Below are 17,534 nucleotides of genomic sequence, written 5' to 3'. Positions count from 1 at the left end.
GGGAGCTGGGCAGTCGATAACAGGTTGAATCCAAGCCTAGGTTAGATGAAGACCTGATAGAAGAATACCTTTTAGATAGAAATTAACCAACTCAGGAGGATAAGGGTAGACAGGTTATTTGAACATAGAAGGTTTTGGTAGACCCAGGATCCACTGATTTCATATTTCTGGCTATGGGAGCCCTTGCAGAGGAAGATTACATGAGTCAGTTAGAAAAAAATTGATGGCCAGAATGCAAAGAGGGACTGAAAGCAAAGCTCAGCAAGGAGTACTGGACCTGCATGGAATCCAAATGGAAAATAACCAAACTCAGAAATGGGTTGAAGCCTTTCAAACTCAGCAAGGTGTCCCTAGAGGAGGAGGGAACAAACAGAGACAGAAACAGCCTAGAAAAGAAAATATCTTTATAATTAGTAATATAGACTCTAGTATGAGGAAACAACCATTCCTAGCGAGGGAGGGACGAGGAGGGAATCAGAGTCCTCAAAAAATGTGAAAGATGGTAGGAGAGGAGAAATGATTCCATCAACCTTACCCAGTGAAGGGTTTCACAAGGTCCTGATCCAGAAGCACATTGTATGTTATCTGTGGACACTGAATACCCACAGTTGAGCATGTTCTCTTTCATCAGATCCCACCAGCCTCTAATTCATCATTCTGGCCTGCTTTCCTGCCCTTAGCATCTGTGAGACAGGAAGAAAACCTAAGATAACCCCGCCCCCTTTGGTTTAGCCTGTTCTAAGTTTTCTATAACTTATAACCAATAGAGTCCTATTAAATATAGAATACCTCCCAATAATTTTATACACAGTCCAGGAGATTGCAACTGCCATTACCACCCCAAGGCCAGGAAGGTAGTCTCTCTCGCTTAGGATGCTTTCTGGGTATCTACAAAGTACAAAAGTGGAGCCAGGAGTGTGGGATCCTAGCAAGTGTCACTTCCCTCCCCTCCTGACATGTTCTCTTTTCCAAATCTAACCACATGTGGTTTCTTCAACTATTGTTTAGGTCAATTTAACTATATAGCTGCATTCACAAGAGAGAGAGAAATCTTTAGGGGCAGGAAAAGGCAGGGAAGCTGAAATCCAGAGCAGGAAGTGTGAAAATTGACACTGAGAGTCCTGGCAATTGGGGGTGAGGGGAGGAACGGGTTACTGGACCCCAAAATAGGCCCAGTTACCGTGGGTCTTGGGTTTCAATGCCAAGGAAGGAACCTGAGAAAAGCTCTAGGCTGAGAGTTGGAGCTGAGAGCCTTGAATCAAGCCAGGGTGCTCAGAGGATCACATTCTCAGTGACAGGGGGATTAGAAAATGTTCCTCTTAAATAGCCCAAGGAAAGGACTAAGAAATGCATCTGTAAAAGTGAAAAAAATTAAAAGCTCTTATGAAAAATAAAAAATTCCAAGCCTGTCTCATGAGCAGGCCTGGGCACCCAATTTACACTATAGTCAAGGTGTAGAATTCTCAAGCTGTGAAACTAATATAAAAATAAATCCCAGACTGGTGATTCCACTAGGTGCCCGTGAGAAGCAAACCAAAACCACTCTGCATATCCATATAACCCTTCCCCACCCCCCAAATGAGCTCACAATAAAAAAAAATTAACAACACATGAGAAGGTGATCTGCCAAGTTGTGCTAAGAGGTGAAGGTAGAGAAATGGGCAAGTAAATAGTTCCCATCCTCATGGAACACACAATTTACCAGAGAAGAAACCAACTAAATAGCTATACAAACGTTCACTCAGTTCCAATCGCGATGAGTGCTATATAGAGTAAGCACCAGGTAAAGAATTGGGGGTAATGCAAAAAATGAACATCCAAAACCCACTTCTGCCTTTTTTTGTTAAAACTTAACATGTTCTTTGCAAATGACATGACCGATAAGGGGTTACTATCCAAAATATATAAACAGCTCGTATAGCTCAACATCAAAAAAAACAAACAACCCGATTAAAAAATGAGAAGACCTGAATAGACAAATTTCCAAAGAGGACATGCAGATGGCCAAGAGGCACATGAAAAGATGCTCCACATCGTTGATCATCGGGGAAATGCAAATCAAAACCACAATGAGATATCATCTCACGCCTGTCAGAATGGCTATCATCAAAAGTAACAAATGTTGGCAAGGATGTGGAGAAAAGAGGACCCTCCTACACTATTGATGGGAATGTAAACTGGTGCAGCCACTGTGGAGAACAGTATGAAGGTTTCTCCAAAATTAAAACTGGAACTGTGGTACATATATACAATGGAATACTACTCAGCCATAAAACAGAATGAAATAATGCCATTTGCAACAACATGGATGGAACTGGAGGGTATTATGCTAAGTGAAATGAGTCAGAGAGAAAGACAAACGTCGTATGTTATCACTTATATGTGGAATCTAAAAGGTACACCAAACTAGTGAATATAACAAAAAAGAAGCAAACTTACAGATATGGAGCACAAATTAGTGGTTAACAGTGGGGAGAGGGAAGAGAGAAGGGGCAGTATAGGGGTAGGGAATTAAGAGGTACAAACTATTATGTATAAAACAAGCTACAAGGATATACTGTACAACACAGGGAACATAGCAAATATTGCAATAACTATAAGTGGAGTATAAACTTTAAAATCGTGAATCACTATATGGTACACTTGTAACCTATATAATATTGTACATCAATTATACCTCAGGAAAAAAAAAAACTCAACATGCTCAACTTAACTACAAGAGGGAGCAGTCTAATAGTGAAAATATTTCAATGACAAGAGATGTTAATGAATGTTTACATATAGGCACTCAAAACTGAATTACTAGAATTATGATTTCAGCCATAATAATTTACCTTCCCAGCTTCTTTCCACTGATGGTTCCCAATGTTTTTAATATGTTAATACATACATTATAAACTGTGCTAGAAGTTTCATAGTCATGACGAGAGTCCCAAAGATTAAGAATTACTTAACATTTCCTAAATTGCAGGAAGATGATGAAAAAAAAGGCTTTGAGAGTACAGATCTCATTGGTCCATCCATCATATTTTTTTAATTTTGTTTTGACATCTTTCCACAGTTAGTATTCCCAACTAATAAAGCATTTTAAAAATCACAATGCAGTATTTCACAAAGAATAACATCAGTCAATTCTCTTGACTTTCTTTCCAGTGCTAAAGTTGTCTGCACTTTGAAACGAAAGCAAACATATAAATGATAAATGTTTTAAAATATGTACAATATTATGGATATATCTAATTTGCCTATGAAAAGGCAAACCTCTGGTTTGAAATTTAAAAAGGCTAAACTAATGGAAAGATGTCATTAAATGTTTAATAAAGTGCCTAATCTTGATGTACTGCCTTTTATCCCTTCCAAAGAAAATGCAATGAAGAATCACAGTTGTGAATTACATGGTTATAAATAATCCTGCTTTCAATGGTAGAAGTTAGAGAATTCTCCTCTTGGAAGTATAAGAATAAATTGTGTATTAACAGTATACTAATTGTTTACTGCTTTCAAAAAAAAAGGTTGCCAAAAGATCGGCTATTACAAATAAACTTTGTTAGTGTAGATACAAAAACATTAAAAAAAAATCTCCTGAAATTATCAGCATTTACTGTTTTTCCCTTTTCTAAAAATTTGAAGCAATCACATATTTACAGAAAAGTTGGAAGCACAGTAAATACAAAGAGCTTTTTTTCTGAACCATTTGACACTAAGTTGCTAACTGGTTGCCCTATCCCTCTAGGATATGTTACTCCTACAAGCAAGGACATTCTCCTACATAACCAGAGGAAATTCCATTGATACACTGCTACCATCTGAATCTCAGAACCCATTCCAGTCTTGCCAAGTCCCAATAATACCCCTTAAACCAAAAAGGTCTAACTTAGAATCACGTATTACACCTAATTGTCATGTCTCTTTAGTCTCCTTCAGTCTTCTTCCACTTCCATGACTTTGACACTTTTGTAAATTACAGGCCAGTTATTGCGTAGAATGTTCCTTAGTAGTAGTTTAGGATTAAATTACATCTTTAGCAGAAATATCACAAAAGTGATACTACACGCTTCTCATTGCACCCTATCAATTTGTCCCTTTACTGATGATAATCCCATCAACCACATGGTTGCCACATGGTGTATGCCACACCTCCCACGTAATCAGTAAGTATTTTGTAGTGGAATATTGAAATAATATAAATATCCCAGCCCTTCAAACTTTCAGTTTATCTTTTATTGACATATGCCTGGGCTCTTGGTTTCCTATTTTATTCAATACTTTATTACGTGTACTATCATTATTATTTTCTATATTATTTTATTTATTTTTGCGGTATGCGGGCCTCTCACTGTTGTGGCCTCTCCCGTTGCAGAGCACAGGCTCTGGACGCGCAGGCTCAGTGGCCATGGCTCATGGGCCCATCTTTGATGCTCAAACTGCCCTCCATTTGGCCAGTGGGAGCCAATTCAAGCTGGCTTCTGTGTCCTTTGAACTTGCCCACATCCTTCTTTGAGCACTTTCTTGCTTTCTGGAACAAGATGTTTTGGACTCATCTTGTACTTTCCTTGTCTCGCCCTTGGAATTAGCCATTTCTCCAAGGAGCCTGGTTTCTTTTTGCAGAAAATGGTATCTGAAACCAAGATCTGGAGGCCCGTTGGAACTCACAGGGCGTGCTCATGGCTCTTAGCTTGCGGCTGTTCCTAGCCTCACTCAGCAGACAGAGCTGGAGGGGAAAATGTATTTATACAGCATGTGCCCTCAGGTGTGCACACACATACATATAGACACTCACATCTATATTTATTTCTACATCTACCTTTATGTTGAAACATATACATTTATACCCGTGTCTCTAATTCCAATCCCATTAGGGTTATAAATCTAGTTTTCTGCCTTTCTATATTTTAACTCCTTTTTCCAACAACAGAAAACCTGGCTTGTTCTCAGCTTATTTGATCAGTCTCCCAGTCTGTAAGGACTCTCCCACTATCCCGACCACATCACCTGCGGAGGTGCCGCGCTCACCCTGCCCAGTGCTCCAACATTCCCCGCTGGCTGCCCCGTGTCCACGCCTTCCTCATCCTGCTCAGCTCTGACCCTCCACCTTAAGCCGAACTCCCTCCCACCCTCTTCATCCAACCTGGGCTCCTATACGTCCCACAGGCCACCCCTCCACGGCGATGCTGTCCTCAACATTTGGGTTCTAAGCCACTGCACTACCCGTCAGGGCACCTCGGAGGCACCTTGCTCTGCTCCCCGACCAGATTCCGGGCTCAGTTGCTCAGCAAAGGGGGAGGAAAAGGAGAATCCACGCAAAGGTTTGAGGTCTATAGAAAGCAATCAATGTTATTCTTTTTTCACTCTTTTCTCACTTTTAACACATATAAAAGAGGAATAAAATGACAAGATCTAGCTCTTGCAGCCTTCTCAGCTACTTTTTTTTTTTTTTTTTTTTTTTACGGTATGTGGGCCTCTTACCGTTGTGGCCTTTCCTGTTACGGAGCACAGGCTCTGGACGCGCAGGCTCAGCGGCCACGGCTCACGGGCCCAGCCGCTCCGCGGCATGTGGGATCTTCCCAGACCAAGGCACGAACCCGTGTCCCCTGCATCGGCAGGCGGACTCTCAACCACTGCGGCACCAGGGAAGCCCTCAACTACTTTAAAGTCAGTAGCTTGTGAGGATGTGTGTCGTGTGTGTTTAATGTTTTATGCTAAGGCAGCCAGACCATCGCAGAAGCTCTGTACTCATTACTTCCCATCAGAGTTGACCTATTTCCCCGCCTCACAACAGAGCATGCAGAAAAGGCCAAGTTGGATAATTTGTTGCATTTTCCCTTTGTCTTGGGGAAACAAGGCCTATTAAGGGGAAAAGGCCAAGTTAATTTGTTATATTTTCCCTGGGTCTTGGAGAAATGTGAGTGGAGAAACAACAAACATTTTAAAAGGAAAAAAGAAACACTTTTACAAATTAAAAAAATAATAAATTAAAAGTTTGTTTTAATTATTTTAAAAAATTAAAAGTTATCCTACGGGTTTTGTTTACTTCCCATAGGGAGAATAAATAATTTTTCTGGAGAGAAGATATGTCTCACCTGTCGGGAAAGCTTTCTTTAAGGAAGCAGGGGAGAGAGTCGTCAGCTTGTAGGAATTTCTGACACAGAATGATTGGAGAATACTGCTAGTTAGGAGTATATATTTCTTATCCAGAGAGCATTTTTGTTCCTCTCATTGACATTCAGCTGACAGAGGTAAAGTTAAAACACTACAAACAAAACTGTTGGTGTTCAATGTCATTGCAGCACTATTCACAATAGCCAAGACATGGAAGCAGCCTAAATGCCCACTGACAGATGAATGGATAAAGAATATACGGTACATATATACAATGGAATATTACTCAGCCATAAAAAGAATGAAATAATGCCATTTGCAACAACATGGATGGACCTTGATATCATCATACTTGAGTGAAGTAAGCCAGACAGAGGAAAACAAATATCATATGATATCGTATTTGGAATCTAAAAAATGATACAAATGAACTTATTTACAACATAGAAATAGACTCACAAACATAGAAAACAAACATGGTTACCAAAGGAGTGGGGAGGGATAATTAGGAGTTTGTGATTAACATATACACACTACTATATATAAAACAGATAACCAACAAGGACCTACTGTATAGCACAGGGAACTATACTCAATATTTTGTAATAACCTATAAGGGAAAAGAATCTGAAAAAATATATATGTATGTATGTAAAACTGAATCACATTGCTGTACACCTGAAACTAACACAACATTGTAAATCAACTGTACTTCAATTAAAAAAGAAAAAGAAAACAAATCAAACAAAAAACACTGTTTGTGCCATGGGCAGGGAGTTATTAGGCAAGCTGGAGTTGTCCCCAGGAACCCAGACCTCGGAACTGGGCGCATATACCAGTCCAGCTCCTTCCAAGATGTCACCAAGGACACCTTCAGAAAGGCTCATCTCTGCTTTAATTTCGGGAAGGTTGGGGAGCTCAGCTGTAATGTTATTCAGAAAAAGGCAGAATAAAAATCAGGGTAGGCCAGGTTTAGGACTAGAGTTACCAAGTCTAGAATTTACATTAAAAAACCATAAAGACCAGGGGGAGCAAGGGAGCTGGTCTCTAAAGTTTGGCAGAACTCTTCTACAGAATGAAACCGGACAAACACCGCCGTTCCCGGCGTGAGTCTCCCACCTCTGCCCCCGTGGCCACAATTGGCCACCCCAAGTAGGCAGCTGGGTGTGAGAGCTTTCAGGGGCCTCCCCAGAACTTTTTTTAACCTGGTATTTTCTGCTTATAGACTTTCCACAGGGCAACCCTAGGTCCGGGGGCGAGGGGGATTCTCTTCAGCTGGGAAATCTGAGAAGTCAACTGGCCTGTGGCAAAGGAGATATTTTTAGCCGAGACTTGGATATCTCGGGAGTGCCATCTACTTTAGACCGCAGGGTGGGAGACACAAAACAGAGCTAAGCAAGGGGACTGGGGCGACTCTGCATTTTCTTAGCAACGACTGCGGAGCTTACCTTGGAAGAAGATTCTGTGTGTGCTCTGGTGGGGTGAGGAAAGCCGGCCGGGCGTCTGCTTAGCAATGGGGCTACACCCTCCCCGTGGAGGCGAGGCCCGGAAGTCCCGCCTTCACGCCACGTATTCGCAGGGTCTCTCCCAATACCTATCTGCTCACCTGCCCACCTGCCTGCCTGCTGCATTGGCATCACCTGAAACTCCTTAGAAATGCAAGTTTGGGGCCCCATCTACTAAGTGAGAAACTCTGGCAGTGGGACCCGGCCATCTGTGTTGCATCAGGCCCTGCAGGTGATTCTCAGGCATGCTAAATCTGGAGGATTACTGGCCTAATCACATGGTCACAAACTTCCCTAGATAAAGGTACAAGAACAAAACTTTATCCCTATCAAACCCACACGGCAGTACATCGTTTTAAATTAATAGACATTATTTTCAGCACATTTTTAGATTGACAACATTGAGCAGATAGTAAAGAGAGCCAATAATTCTTGGTAAACTTTTGTTTTTCTCCTGTGTACCTTACCCTTTCTCTCCCAGCTGAGTTTTGCTATCAAAGATTGCAACTGAGTCAGAGTAAGAAACAGCCCCCAGTGCTCGGGGCGGATGGCAGTCCCACACAGCAACCCTAGAAATGGGTACACCGGGCAGGCTGCAGGGAAGCCAACTGAAATTGTCTAAGATGATGTAGCCAGGGGAACGTCTCCTCCAAAGAGTCTGGGAACTAACATTAGAGTATTCCTAATGAATTAGCTTCCTATGGCTGCTGTAACAAATGTGACCCGTGGCCTCCAACAACACAAATTTATTTCTGTTACATTTCTGGAGGTCAGACGTCTGAAATCAGTTCCACCTAAAGTCAAGGTGTCATCAGGGTTGCCTCCTTCTGACCTCTTTGAGGAGAGGATCTGTTTCCTTGCCTTTTTCAGCTGTTAGTGGCTGCCTGTCTATATTCCTTGGCTGCTGGCCCTTCCTGCATCTTCAAAGCACATCTCTCTAGTCTCTACATCCATCCTCTCATTGCCTTCTCCTCTGACTGACCCTCCTGCCTCCCTCTAATAAGGACACTGTCGTCCCAACAGTTCCTCCCAGATAATCCAGGACAATCTCCCCATCTCAAAATCTTAGCACACAATCTAATCACAGCTGCAAAACCCCTTTTGCCTTATAAGGTGCCATTCACAGGTCCTGAGGATTAGGATATGGATATATTTGTGGGTCCATTATCCAACTTACCACACTCCCTGTGGCCCTGTACTATCTAATACGGCAGAGACACTGGCCACATGTGATTATGGAGCACCTGAAATGTGATTCATCTGAATTGAGATGTGCTGTAAGAGTATTGAAATTTGAAGACTTAGTATGAAAAACATAGGTAATGTATTTCATTCATAATTTTTATATTGATTCCATGTTAGAATTGCAAAATCTTGGATATAGTGAGTTAAATAAGACATATTAAAATTAAATTAATCTGTTCTTTTTGCTTTTTCAAACGTAGACAATTTAAAATTACCCACGTGGCCGACATTACATTTCTATTGGACAGCGCTGCTATAGACCACAAAGGAAGCAGGGTGATATTAAATTTCAATAGTTTTATTTGTGTCTTACTCATAGTTATAAGGGAGCCTAGACATTGAAAGCAATATGTCTTCTTTCAACCTTCTCTAGGGAGAGCAACTGACTGCACAGAATTGAGATTTCAAATCAAGAGGGATGTTATATAGGGACATACACAACTAAATTCTCCACTAGATAACAGTAACCAAAAAAAATAATAATCACCTAGCAGCTCGTGTTCTTACAAAGCACTTTCTTAAAGCATAATTTTGCTGAATCCTCAATCACAATCCTGTGAGAGGAATATTGGTCCCATTCTTCAGAGAAAGAAACTGAGCCTAAGGGAAATTTACCTGCTGGAGTGGCACCCATCTAATAAGTGATGGATAAGAACTCAAGCCACGTTTGTGTGCCACAGTGCCCAGGGCTACCTTGAGCTTATCTTGGCTTGGGGTTAGTGATTTAATCAAGCTCACTCTACTTCCTGAATTATTTTATATCTAATCTTCCTAAACTTCAGAGATCCCAGAATTCTCCCTCTTCACCTGAAAATTTTGTTCCTTTGCCAATCTGAACACATTTTTGTGATTATTTATTAACTGTGAACGCAGAGGGGTGTGTCTTACCTAGCTATTTAAGGAAGAGGACTTTATCCTTAAGGGAAATTTACCTGCTGGAGTGGCACCCATCTAATAAGTGATGGATAAGAACTCAAGCCACGTTTGTGTGCCACAGTGCCCAGGGCTACCTTGAGCTTATCTTGGCTTGGGGTTAGTGATTTAATCAAGCTCACTCTACTTCCTGAATTATTTTATATCTAATCTTCCTAAACTTCAGAGATCCCAGAATTCTCCCTCTTCACCTGAAAATTTTGTTCCTTTGCCAATCTGAACACATTTTTGTGATTATTTATTAACTGTGAACGCAGAGGGGTGTGTGTCTTACCTACCTATTTAAGGAAGAGGACTTTATCCCGTGTCGAACTCCTCAGCTAGAGGCATACCTGCTACTAAAACCAGACAAGGACACCACCGAAAGAGAAAATTACAGGCCAATATCTTTGATGAATATAGATGCAAAAATTCTCAACAAAATATTAGCAAAGTGAATCCAACAACACATAAAAAAGATCATACACCACAATCAAGCTGAATTCATCGCAGGGTCACAAGGATGGTTCAACATACACGAATCAATGTGATACACCTCAGCAACAAAAGAAAAGACAAAAACCACAGGATCGTCTCAATAGACACAGAAAAAGCATGTGACAAAATTCAACAGCCGTTCATGATAAAAACTCTTACGAAAGTGGGCATAAAGGGAACATACCTCAAGATAGCAAAAGCTATTTATGACAAACCCACAGCCAACATAGAGGCGTGCCTGGCCCCCAGCTTGATGTGGACCATCTGTTGGAAGGCCCCCAACACAAATGACTGTCTCTCCCCACCCTTTCCACCACCCACAAGCTGCATGCCTAGGTGAAAGGCTCAGATCTGACTTAGAGCCAGAGAAGATATCCCCAGACAAACCTGGCCTCTGGTGAGCAGATTTCCTCTGCTCAGTCTTCCTTGGAGTGGAACAGGCCATGTCGCACTTTGGCAGAGGTTGCTGTGAGAAGAACTGGCAAAGCCCCACAAAGAGGGAAGCAGATGTCAAGGTCAGCTAGGATGCCCCTTACCCAGCAGCACTTCCCGACTGTCGGAAAGGGAGGAGGGAAGTAAAAAGGAAAAGGGTACGATGTGCTGCTCATTTTCCCTGCAACATGAAAATCTCAGCCTTTAGATCTAGAAAGGCCCTTGGAGAGTGTCTAGTCTAACAACCTCATTTTACGCGTGAGGAAACCAGGATCAAACAGGTTAACTGACTTCTTTCTATAAAGTCTCCCAGCAACTTAGTATCAGGTAAAGACTGGAGCTCCCTTTTCTGATCGTTTTCAACTTGGACAAAATTGCTTTAAAGGATCACAGGCAAGTATTAAGTAAAATCACACAGCTTCGATTTCCAAACCACGCTGCAGAGAAGAGGCACCTTGCTTGCAGGCTGAGACTCTGAAACAGGCACTCAAAGCTGAAAGTCATGTACAGTCAAAATAATCCTTGAAAATCCTTAGGAAAATGCCACATTGGAGACCAATATAACTTCTGTCAATCAACCCCACACAGTCAGTTTTTCCAGAGATGGAACAGGCTCCACAGTTGAGTACCAGATTAATTGGCTTGAGGTTAGAGGACAAAAAGGCACAGATCTTTAAACACAGGACCACACGTAAGACCGCAAGCTGGATACATATAAAAGGCAACAGAGTTCTGAAATTAACAGCAGATCCCCTTCTTTTATCCCCTGCTCTCACTCCAGGGCACTGAGCAGAACAACAGGCAAAGTGACTCATGCTACTTAAAGAGTCCTCTCTTCCCCATGCTCCTGATTTAGTGTTTACTGCTTAATTAGAAGCTAAGCTTCACATGCGCACGAATCTCTATTTTGTTCATTTGTGAATCCCAAGTGCCCGGTACTGTGCCTGGCACATAAATGTGTGTTGAATGAATGGATAAATCTACTCCTCTTTTTGTCCAGGCTACGTAGTTGAATTCTTGCAAGTTGATGTTATTTTGTTCTAGCACGTAGCTCTTAACCTCTCGGGGTGTTATGTTGCCCTAGCCAGAAAAATTCACATTGAACTGTTCATAGAGATTGCTCAGTACTCATGGGGTTCATGGAGCCCAAGATTAAAATTTCCTGGTGCTATCAACCTTTAAGATGCTGCTGTGACACTTTAGCAGAATGACCTTCTTGGCTTTGGAGAGACTGACATCATTTACTTTCATAACTGCACAAGGACTTTTCTTTACAACTCTCCCAAATACTGGAAACAAAAGGTACTCTTTAAATGTTCAGCCCAGAAGCTCAAAGGGGACCTGGGCTAAGCTCAAACTCGTGGCGCCAAAATGATCTTCACAACCCTCCGCTGTATTTCCTGACCTACTCCTAAGCCGGCCTGTTGACCGACCGGCCCTTCTCCACAGATGTCCTCTTGAGATGCTTGCAGGTTTCAGCACTGATACTGGATGGCCAGATGGATCACCTACAGGACCACCCTGGATCCCCAGCTAGCCCTATCAAGCATTGACACTACACCTGTCACCACCAGCTCTGATGGTTTGGACCCAGGGAAATGTACGGCAGGAGAATATTCAAACAGCTGTTGTAAGGTGAGCTGATGGGGGCAACCGCCAGCAGGCTGAGAGGAAAACATAATTTACGGGTATCCTTCAGCAGAGCTCAGAGCCAAGCAAACACCGCTGCAGAACCCCCAGGGATGTGGCAGACAGACACACTGGTGCTCCAGGACAACAGCGGCTCTTTCTGAGCGAAGAGAAAGAAGGAGAGATGGGAGACAGGGCTGGGGACAGTGACGGGCTCAGGAAAGGGCAGCTGACTCAGTAACCCCAAAGTGAGCCAACCCATGTACTACACACCCACATGGAAAGCACATATAATCTCCCAACCTGCACGGTGATTGTCTGCCTATAAGAATAATAAATATTATAGACTATGCCCTAAAGCAGATTTAGCAAAGTCCCAGAAACAGAATAAACTCCAGGCAGGGGAAGGATTACCTGTCTATGCATCTGTACTGGCTTGAACAGTGTCCCTCAAAAATTCATGTCCACCAGAACCACAGAATGGGACCTTAGCTGGAAATAGGGTCTTTGCCTTTGGAATTAGTTACGGTGACATCATACTGGATTAGGGTGAGCCTTAATCCAACAAGACTGGTGCCCTTAGAATAAAAGGGGAGGACAGAGACACAGGGAAGAAGGCCATGTGACTATAGAGGCAGAGATTAGAGGGATGCAGCTACAAGCCAAATGCCAAAGAGTGCCAGCAATCACCAGTAGCTAGGAAGAGGGGAGGAAGGATCCTTTCCTAGAGCCTTCAAGGGACATAGCCCTGCAGACATCTTGATTTTGGACTTGTAGCCTCCAGAAGTGTTAGCAAATAAATTTTCAGCGTTTTTAAGTCACCAGGTTTGTGGTAACTTGTTACAGCAGCCCCAGGAAACTAATACAGCATCTCTCTATTTTAGCTACCTTCAAATACATTTCTGTATAGTCATTCATTCACAAATAGTTAATTTGCACGAATTCTGTTCCAGGCACTCTTCTAGCAATGAACAAAAGCAAAGAAAAATCTCTGCCCCCATGAAGCTTATATCTCAGAGTAGGAGGAGACAGAAAATAATCAAAATAAAGAAGTAAAATACATAGTCTGTCAAATGGTGATAAGTTCAGTAAGGGGTCCTATGGCATGAGGTGGAGTATTCGTTTTCAATTTGAATAAATTAACCATTCTCAGAGGATTCTGATCCAAACATTGAACCTAAGATTCTAGTACAGAGAGTCCTTGACTTACGGTTTTTCTGCTTTATGGTGGTGTGAAAGCGATACGCATTCAGTAGAAACCGTGCTTTAAATTTTGGATTTTGATGTTTCCCTGGGCTAGTGGCATATGGTAAGCTACTCTCTTGTGATGCTGGGAGGGGTAGCGAGCCGCAGCTCCCAGTCAGGCAATCGATCATGACGGCGAACAACTGATGCACTAACAACAGTCCTGTACCCAGATGACCATTCCGTTTTTCACTTTCACTAAATTACTGAAATTTACTGATTCAGTAAATTACCTGAGATATTCAACACTTTATTATAAAACAGGCTTTGTGTTAGATGGTTTTGCCTAATTGTAGGTTAATGTAAGTTTCCTGAGCATATTTAAAGTAGGCTAGGCTAAGCTGTGATGTTTGGTAGGTGAAGTATATTAAATGCATTTCAACTTATGATGATATTTTCAACTTATGAAGGGTTATTGGGACATAACCCCGTTGTAAGTCAAAGTAGATCTGTACTGTCATTCTTGGGGAAAATGGTACAACACGTAAAGGTACGTAGGGGAGAGAAGAGCCTCACTCTATTATATCAGAGTTTCTGTTCTAAAACCAGGAAAACCATCAGCCATAAAGCTCACTGTGAAGGGAAAAGAACAATTCATTAGCAAAAATCATCAAGGCTAAGGGTAGAATTTCTAAGGATTTTGTGACTAATACACACACTTGTTGGCTGATTTATAATAAATGTTAAATATAAAAATTATTATGTGATTATATAAATTATGTAAATCATAAATAGTTATTTACCATTCAACAAATGCCCTGGCAGTGATTCAGCTATGCAAAACCACTCTTAAGAGAAAAAGAAGCAAAGGGAGTGCTGGGCAGGAAAACTTTTATCATCCAAGAGTCTCATTAAACTATCACTCAAGCAAATTGAGCTATTTGTAATGAGGTGGATAGACCTAGAGTCTGTCATACAGAGTGAAGTAAGTCAGAAAGAGAAAGACAAATACCGTATGCTAACACATATATATGGAATTTCAGGGAAAAAAATGTCTGAAGAACCTAGGGGTAAGACAGGAATAAAGACACAGACCTACTAGAGAATGGACTTGAGGATATGGGCAGGGGGAAGGGCGAGCTGTGACAGGGCGAGAGAGAGGCATGGACATATATACACTACCAAACGTAAGGTAGATAGCTAGTGGGAAGCAGCCGCATAGCACAGGGAGATCAGCTCGGTGCTTTGTGACCACCTGGAGGGGTGGGATAGGGAGGGTGGGAGGGAGGGAGACGCAAGAGGGAAGAGATATGGGAACATATGTATATGTATAACTGATTTACTTTGTTATAAAGCAGAAACTAACACACCATTGTAAAGCAATTATACTCCAATAAAGATGTAAAAAAATAATAAAAATAAAGACACACACACACAAAAAAATTATCACTCAAGCAAAAGAAAGCTCTAGAGCTAAGAGAACATTCCTCGGTGAAGGAGATGTTCTGTCCACACTGTCTAATACAGTAACCACTGGTCACATGTGATTATTGAGCACTTGAAATGTGGCTAGTGAGACTGAAAAACTGAATTTTTAATTTAATTTTGATTAATTTAAGTAACCGCATTAATTAAATAACCACATGTGGCCAGTAGCTACTCTATTGGAGAGAACAGCTGTAGAATCACAGAAGGCTGGCTGTGGAGACAAACCTGAGAGACTCATAAATGTGAGATGGGACCAGCTCCACAAATAAAAACAGGTAAGGGAGCCTTCACAGAATGTATAACTGTTACGTAGAGTTTTTCTAGGACATATTTATTTCCTTAATGCTCACCAGGCCCTTATAGATATTCAGCGGTATTATCCCCATCAGCTGGAAGAGGAAATCAAGGTTCAGCAAGATTTTTTGACTTGCCCAGGGCCTTGCAGCTTTTAATGGCTAGAGCCAGAGATTTGAATTTGGCTTTGACACCGAAATACATACTCTAGCCACCAAGGCACTCCATTTATAGCACCTTTCACTCTTGTGATGTTTTCCATTCAATCCACCCTCTCTGAACAGTCTGAAACACAAAAGTGTGTGTGTCTGCATGTGTGTGTGTACACATATGTGTGTCTGAGTAGATTCTGCAGAACAGGTTAAGTCTGAGAGTTACCTGAGTTCTTAGTGTGGATCAAGTATTCCGTACAAATCAATATCCTCTAGACAACCAGCCCCATTCTCCACTTAATCAGGTAAGGACAGGATGCATGAATGCATGCTTGTTGACTAACTTACTAAGGCCAAAGTGGCATGTTAAATAAACCCTTCTTCCTTGGACACATTCAGCAAAAATTCTATAACCCAGCTTTTCTGGTCCTCAGGGAGCTCCCATTCCCCCCAGCCATAGACAAACTCAGACCACAATCACACCTGGTTGGTGGTGGAGGCACTGATGCCTGCTCTTCTCTTATTAGTAAGATTTCTGGAGCGTTGTGAAGAAGGTTTCTAATGGGACTAATTTTGCATCTTTTTAAAAAAGTTTCACTCTGCCCAGAAATATACTTGATGAGATTAATAAAGCAATTCTTATTTGTCTCTTTAACCTCCTGGAAGGTTTAGCTGAGTCTTTCACCACTGTACTATACACCTATCCTGCAAGGTACGGTCTGGGAAGAGTCCTTTCCCCAAAATAAAGCTTTACAGCATTTCCAGGTTTTGAGATTTATGTCATCCCATACCCAACTAACTGTGAAAATAGTTCATCCCAGTGTGACTCTCGGTGTCCTGGGAAGAAGTCTATGGAAAGCCTGACTGCTCAGCCCAGCAATCACACATGTCTCTGCAGACAGCTAGTCTAACCTCTCAAGCCGCAGGAACCTGGTTCGAGGGACTGATTTCTAGCCTAATTTCCGCACAACAAAACTACTGACACCAAATAATACAAACAAGCTGGTGAATGTTGTGCTGTGACAAAAACTGATTTTATAATGGTTATTTCCAAAATTAATGTGTTGTGACATCTTTAATTTCAACACCTTCAGCCAAAATGTGTGTCTTTGGAAAATGATCACCAGTAAGTCCTGACTTCGCTCCCTTTCTGGTAGCAGTCGGCATTCCTTTGCAGAGTTTTGATTCCATCAGTAAATTATTGAATACTTTACCAATGGGGTGGGGGGGCGAGGAGAGACTACAAACTACAGATGGACACAGAGAAGTCGTCGCGGTCTTATTGAAGAGTGAGCTCGTCTTTGTAGTGCATTGTTCTCATAAGTCTCCCGCGGAAGGAGAGCTCTACTTTACGAATTGCCGGGACAGCTTCCCTGGGAACGCCCAGCCGGGACGCTTCCCTGATGAGCTCGCAGCTCTGAGCGCGCAGGGCTCGGTCCCGGGAATGACAGGCAGAGCAAAAAGCGCCTACACCGCCATCCACCGGCCCCGAGCGGGTGGCACCCGGAGGGGCGAGCTCGCCACGAGAGCTGGGGAAGAATCCCGGCAGGATCCGACCCAACACCACCTTCCTCCCACAAGCGCAGCCCTGCGTGCCTGCCCCGAGAGCGGTCCCTGATCCCCGGCTCCGCGCAGCTGGGACCACGCCGCAGCGAATGGATTCCGGGACCCTCCTGACACCGAAGAAGGAAGGCAGCGCTCAAAAGAGACCCGGTTCCTGGGGGCTCAGGCCAGTGAGGAGCTGCCGTGGTGCTCTTCCCTACCTTTCCTCTCTCGAACCAGGGGCAACGTCGTCCCTTCCCAGAACAGGATCGGAGCCCGCCAAACCCGGAGTAGCTCGAACCCGCAGCCCCTACCCCAGCCCCGCCCCCCCATGGCGGCCGGCGCCCGGTGTGCCCGGGCGGGTACTCGCCGCAGACGAAGTTTGCGCGCAGGGTACTCAGGAGTTCCCAGCACCCTGCAAGGGGCAGCGCTCAGATGGTCCAGGGATAACAGACACCGCTGGTTGCAGGGGAACCGGACGCGAGTCCGGGCTCATAGGAGGGATGAAGACCCAGGCGCGCGCGACCGGGAAGGGAGGCTTACGTCTGGGGCA

The 17,534-nt window shown here is 42.9% G+C and overlaps 1 protein-coding gene across 1 annotated transcript in view; it reads right to left on the bottom strand.

Moving 5' to 3' along the window:
• LOC112400771 (atrial natriuretic peptide-converting enzyme-like) overlaps nucleotides 1-13,696 on the bottom strand; it is a gene marked incomplete at its 3' end in the record, with an annotated part of 94,927 nt that extends 81,231 nt beyond the window's left edge. Inside the window, exons 1-2 of the mRNA XM_024746697.1 lie at nucleotides 13,531-13,696; nucleotides 6,915-7,021 (exon numbers count right to left, since the gene is read on the bottom strand). Of these exons, the coding sequence (XP_024602465.1) occupies nucleotides 6,915-7,021; nucleotides 13,531-13,696 (273 nt within the window). The remainder of the gene's footprint in view (nucleotides 1-6,914; nucleotides 7,022-13,530) is intronic.
• Nucleotides 13,697-17,534: the final 3,838 nt, after the last annotated feature.

This window comes from Neophocaena asiaeorientalis, unplaced genomic scaffold (assembly GCF_003031525.2).
Source record: "Neophocaena asiaeorientalis asiaeorientalis breed wild unplaced genomic scaffold, Neophocaena_asiaeorientalis_V1.1 scaffold19, whole genome shotgun sequence".
NCBI classification, from domain to species: domain Eukaryota; kingdom Metazoa; phylum Chordata; class Mammalia; order Artiodactyla; family Phocoenidae; genus Neophocaena; species Neophocaena asiaeorientalis.
This window is presented reverse-complemented; position numbering and strand designations above follow the sequence as displayed.